This window comes from Nicotiana tomentosiformis, chromosome 7, assembly GCF_000390325.3.
Source record: "Nicotiana tomentosiformis chromosome 7, ASM39032v3, whole genome shotgun sequence".
NCBI classification, from domain to species: domain Eukaryota; kingdom Viridiplantae; phylum Streptophyta; class Magnoliopsida; order Solanales; family Solanaceae; genus Nicotiana; species Nicotiana tomentosiformis.
In genome coordinates, this window is record NC_090818.1 from 29,303,225 (window position 1) to 29,307,526 (window position 4,302).

General features: G+C 36.3%; 1 protein-coding gene across 1 annotated transcript; it reads left to right on the plus strand.

Moving 5' to 3' along the window:
* The first annotated feature begins 255 nt into the window (after window positions 1-255).
* LOC104111216 (F-box protein At3g07870-like) lies at window positions 256-2,704 on the plus strand. Its single transcript, XM_070179834.1, has one exon. The coding sequence runs from the start codon at window positions 730-732 to the stop codon at window positions 2,092-2,094; it is 1,365 nt and encodes a 454-aa protein (XP_070035935.1). The 5' UTR covers window positions 256-729; the 3' UTR covers window positions 2,095-2,704.
* Window positions 2,705-4,302: the final 1,598 nt, after the last annotated feature.

Consider the following 4,302-nt stretch of genomic DNA (forward strand, 5'->3'; position numbering starts at 1 on the left):
TAGTAACCTACGCCGAGAGAGAAACGAGCCATGCCGCACAAGATAGAAGCCAAATGTTAATATATATTTCTGATTTTTCTATTTATAAAACATGGTATTTTTTGTTTTTGTTTGTTCCAACTTGTTTCTAGTCCCTTTCCTCTCTTTCATTTCCTTCTTTTAACTGTTTCTACTTCTATTAACACTTCCATTAATCTTATCCAACTTGTTCATTCTCCTTGGGCATCGAAAATTTTAATCTTTTACCACATAAAATTCGTTTTGACTTATATATAACAAATAAGACATCCTAATGACAATCTCACTTACGTGACGTTTTAAAATAAAATTGTTAAAATTAAAGAACATAGTCGATACAAAAAAAAAATCGAAAGATGAGGACAATTTAGGATATTGGCTATATATCTTGCGTATTGACATATATTCTGTACTCCTATTGATTATAGACACGTTCTCTATATTTACCATTTACCTTTACCAGACGTGCGGCTTTTTTGATTGTTTTATTTTATTGGTTTTAAATCCCAATGTACCACATCGGAATTAAACAAAGTTTAAGGGGTTAAAAACATATATGCGGATGAATTCAAGCTCTTGTGCTGGTTTAAAAGGGGTTTTGGAGAGAACAGTAGAGAAAGTAGAAATGCACATTTGAGCTAAGAGTTGGGGCTTGTTTTTAGGGGTCTGCAATAGGAGAAGGGAAATCAAGCTCTAGAACTCATTTTCAACATGTCTGAGTATTTGCCAGAAGAAGTGTTGATTGAAATTTTTCTAAAGCTTCCCACCAAGTCCATCATTCAGTGTACAAGTGTCTGTAAGTCATGGTATTCTCTTATTACTAGCCCTAATTTCATTTCCGCACACCTCAATAACCAAGATGATTACTTGCTAGTACGACATTGCTCCGGAGAACCAGTAAAAGAATTTTATGCTTTGTTCTGTGACAATGAAAATTTTGACCAGTATGCCCAGTTTGATTTTCCATTTGAGTGTGAAACTCACTTTAATATTGTGGGTAGTTGTAATGGGCTTTTGTGCCTTTCTGACGACCTGTGGGGTTATAGGGACCATTACTATATTTGGAATCCATCCATCAAAAAGTCAGTAAAACTCTCCGAACCAATTTTTATTTTCAGAACACATTGTCCCTTTGATCATACACTAGGGTTTGGGTTTGATAGTGTTACTAATGACTACAAGGTGGTAAGAATAGTACATACTGGATTTTCTACTGATAAGGTACCACCTGGTGTTGAGGTTTTTAAACTAAGCACTGGTGTTTGGCAGGACATTACTCCTGTTTCTCCATCTTGTCTGTTTGTTCCGAAGACACCAGGGTTCTACATGAATGGGGCTTGCCATTGGGTTGCTTCTAAACGGAAAGGAGGGGAGAGTCAAAATATGATTGTGCTGTTTGATGTGCATGGGGAGACATTCTGGGAGATGATGGTACCGGATAGTTTAGTTAGGAAGTTTAGTGGTTTTTTTTGTGAGGGATTTGTCCTTTTTGTCTCAAATGGGTCACTTTGTTTGGCTGATAGTTCCTCTGGAAATGACAAAACAATTGATATTTGGATGATGAAAGAGTATGGTGACCCAGAATCATGGGTGAAACAGTTCAGCATCAGTTCAAGGGACATATCATTCAATGTTGGTGTTGTTGATGAAATTTTCTCCTTGTTTAATGGTGGTCGTCAGCGTCAGGTTGCTCATTTCTTGGTGAAGCCTATAGCTTCAAGGAAAAATGGTAAAATTTTGTGGAGAGCGGACAACGGACTCTTGGTTTCGTATGATCCTGTAGCTGAAAAAATTAAGAATCTGGGCATTCATAATGCTAACTGTTTAACTTATCGGAATGCACTTTATGTTAATACTTACAAAGTGAGCCTTATTTTACTTGGTAAACTGACAGATAATTCTGCTGGTGACACTTGTGAAGATTTATCCAGTTTATGCAAGAAGGAGGCTAAAGGTGGGAGGAAATTTCATAAAGGAAACACTAAAAGAGGTCTGCGTGTTGTGTCTCCCTTGCACATCAGTCGACTGATGTACATGTCCAGAATGAAAGCAAAGAGGCTGCGCATGATAAAATGAAGAACATGCAAGTTCAAAAATCTTCCTAGTCTACTTGTAGCCCTTAGCTTAACCCGTGGCAGGTTGAGGTTTTTGCTAAATGCACAACAGATATAATAGTTGATTCTATTTTTTGAGCTGGCATATTCTATACGAGACAGACACAAACCTAGAAAAGATTATTTTGCTCATATTATTTTTCAGCTCCTTTAGTCCTATAACATTTTGGATAAAATTCACTAATGTTTAGGTGCCTATCTTCTTAAACATAATGCAGCTAGTTCTTTTTCTAAAATCGTATCAATTTCTTGCTACTTGACATTGTTTTGCAGGCTTCAGGCTGACATTGGGGACCTCCTTTAATTGATTGGAAAGTCAAAGTTTCTTGAAGGAGTCAGGACTGCATGGCAATTTGTTATGCTCTTGGGTATTAAAACTCTTTGTTTAAAATAGAGGTTGTATATCTAATGTCTTGACTACTCCTAGGTAGATGTTTTTGGGCTCATCATACTTCCAGACATTGTGTTATTTTTGCAACTGGTGATTGCTATTGCATTATCTGCCCAATTTCTATGTTATAGTAGGCTTAGTAGCAATGATACTAAAGACAGCTCTTATGAGTAGAATTTTGTTTTCTTGATGTTGATCATATGCCTTGTCAGCATTTCTTCCTTCTGCAATTTGATGATCTTAAAAGCATGATTCGCTAATGCTTTGCTTGTTCTTTCATCTTCCTATTCTTCTCTACGTCTTCCTACATGGAGGTTACTATTTGTCTTAGCTGAAAACTCCATTTCTAGTTGACATCGACATCCATTTGCATTTTGGGTTTCGTTGATATTACTAAAAAGTGTTTGCAACCGCTATTTGCCATCAATGCTTCTTCCATCTTTTCTTTAGCCAAGAGTCTATTGGAATCAGCCTCTTTGCCCTTCCAGGGTAGGGGTAAGGCAACATACATCCTATCCTCCCCAAACCCCACTTGTGGGAATACACTGGGTTGTTGTTGTAACTACTATTTGCCGAAGTATTTTTTCTTCATGATAGGAATTGTGCTGGGTTGCTTTCTATGTTAGGTAGTTCCCATAGCATAGTTCTGAATCGTCCTGGTAGAAAACTACTACTAAGTTTGAGCTAAATGCCATGATTGGCATGTAATTGTTTTTGACAGAGATTTACACGGCAGATACTTAGGTGTAATATTGTCAACATGTATGACAAAGCTGATTGTTATCGTTTTTGATAAGTAAATCAATTGATTGATGAGAAACTGCACCAAGTGGGTGCAAATACGTACAAGCAAAAGTGCAGGCCTTTTTTAAATGTAGGAAATGAGGAAATGTAACAAACTTTCCATGACATGTACATTTGAAATTTTGAGGAAAAAAGCCAAAAGTGTATATTAATAAGCACTTATGTTTCAGCACGATACAAATACAGTCGATACAGTTTGTATCCTCTGTATACATTCTTGTATTTCGCCTTGGTTATAGTTGTTACATGTTGTTTTCGTTGTGTGAATGGATACAATTGTGCGAACAAATACAGTTGATACATGTTGTATTCATTGCTAGGCTGTATTCGTTGCTCGTTTGAATAAACAATTGAACAGTAGCTACGAACGGTAATTAGGCAAACTATAGTTACTAGGGTTTAAACTATAGTGCTTTATGAAAATTTCTCAAAAAATTAAGATAATAAAAAATTAAGCCCATTTTCTTGCGCACGATTTTCTTTTCTAACTAGAAATGCTTAAAATTAGAAAGCTACTTGTGCAAAAAAGTCAGAACAATACAACAACTAGTTGAGGTGAATTATTTGTCAAAGTACCTCAAAGCAGGGGTGTTCAAATCGAACAACAAAATCACACCAAACCGATTAAAAAACTCTGATAGGTGTATAGTGTAAAAAATATGCATATTTAATGGTCGCATGAGAAAGCGACACGTGGAACTAAAGACAGAAGATAGATAAACCCGAAGGTAATGATCGCGCTTGTCACCGGAGAGAATGATACTCATAACGACAAAATTAATGCCGTAATCCGGTAGCATTCAATGAAGAATATTCTACAACATTAAGTGCATGATTCGTTACAGAGAATATGACATTCATTGCTTACCGTTACAAACCTTTCAATGGCCCTCATAATTGTTATTAAAGAGGAGCTTAATCCTAGGAACTTGTTCCCTAGGTGCGACTATAAATAATGAGTTCTATCATCATTGG

Bases quoted from the DNA above. Each gene is read 5' to 3' on its own strand.
- LOC104111216 (XM_070179834.1), top strand. From the start codon at position 730: ATGTCTGAGTATTTGCCAGAAGAAGTGTTGATTGAAATTTTTCTAAAG.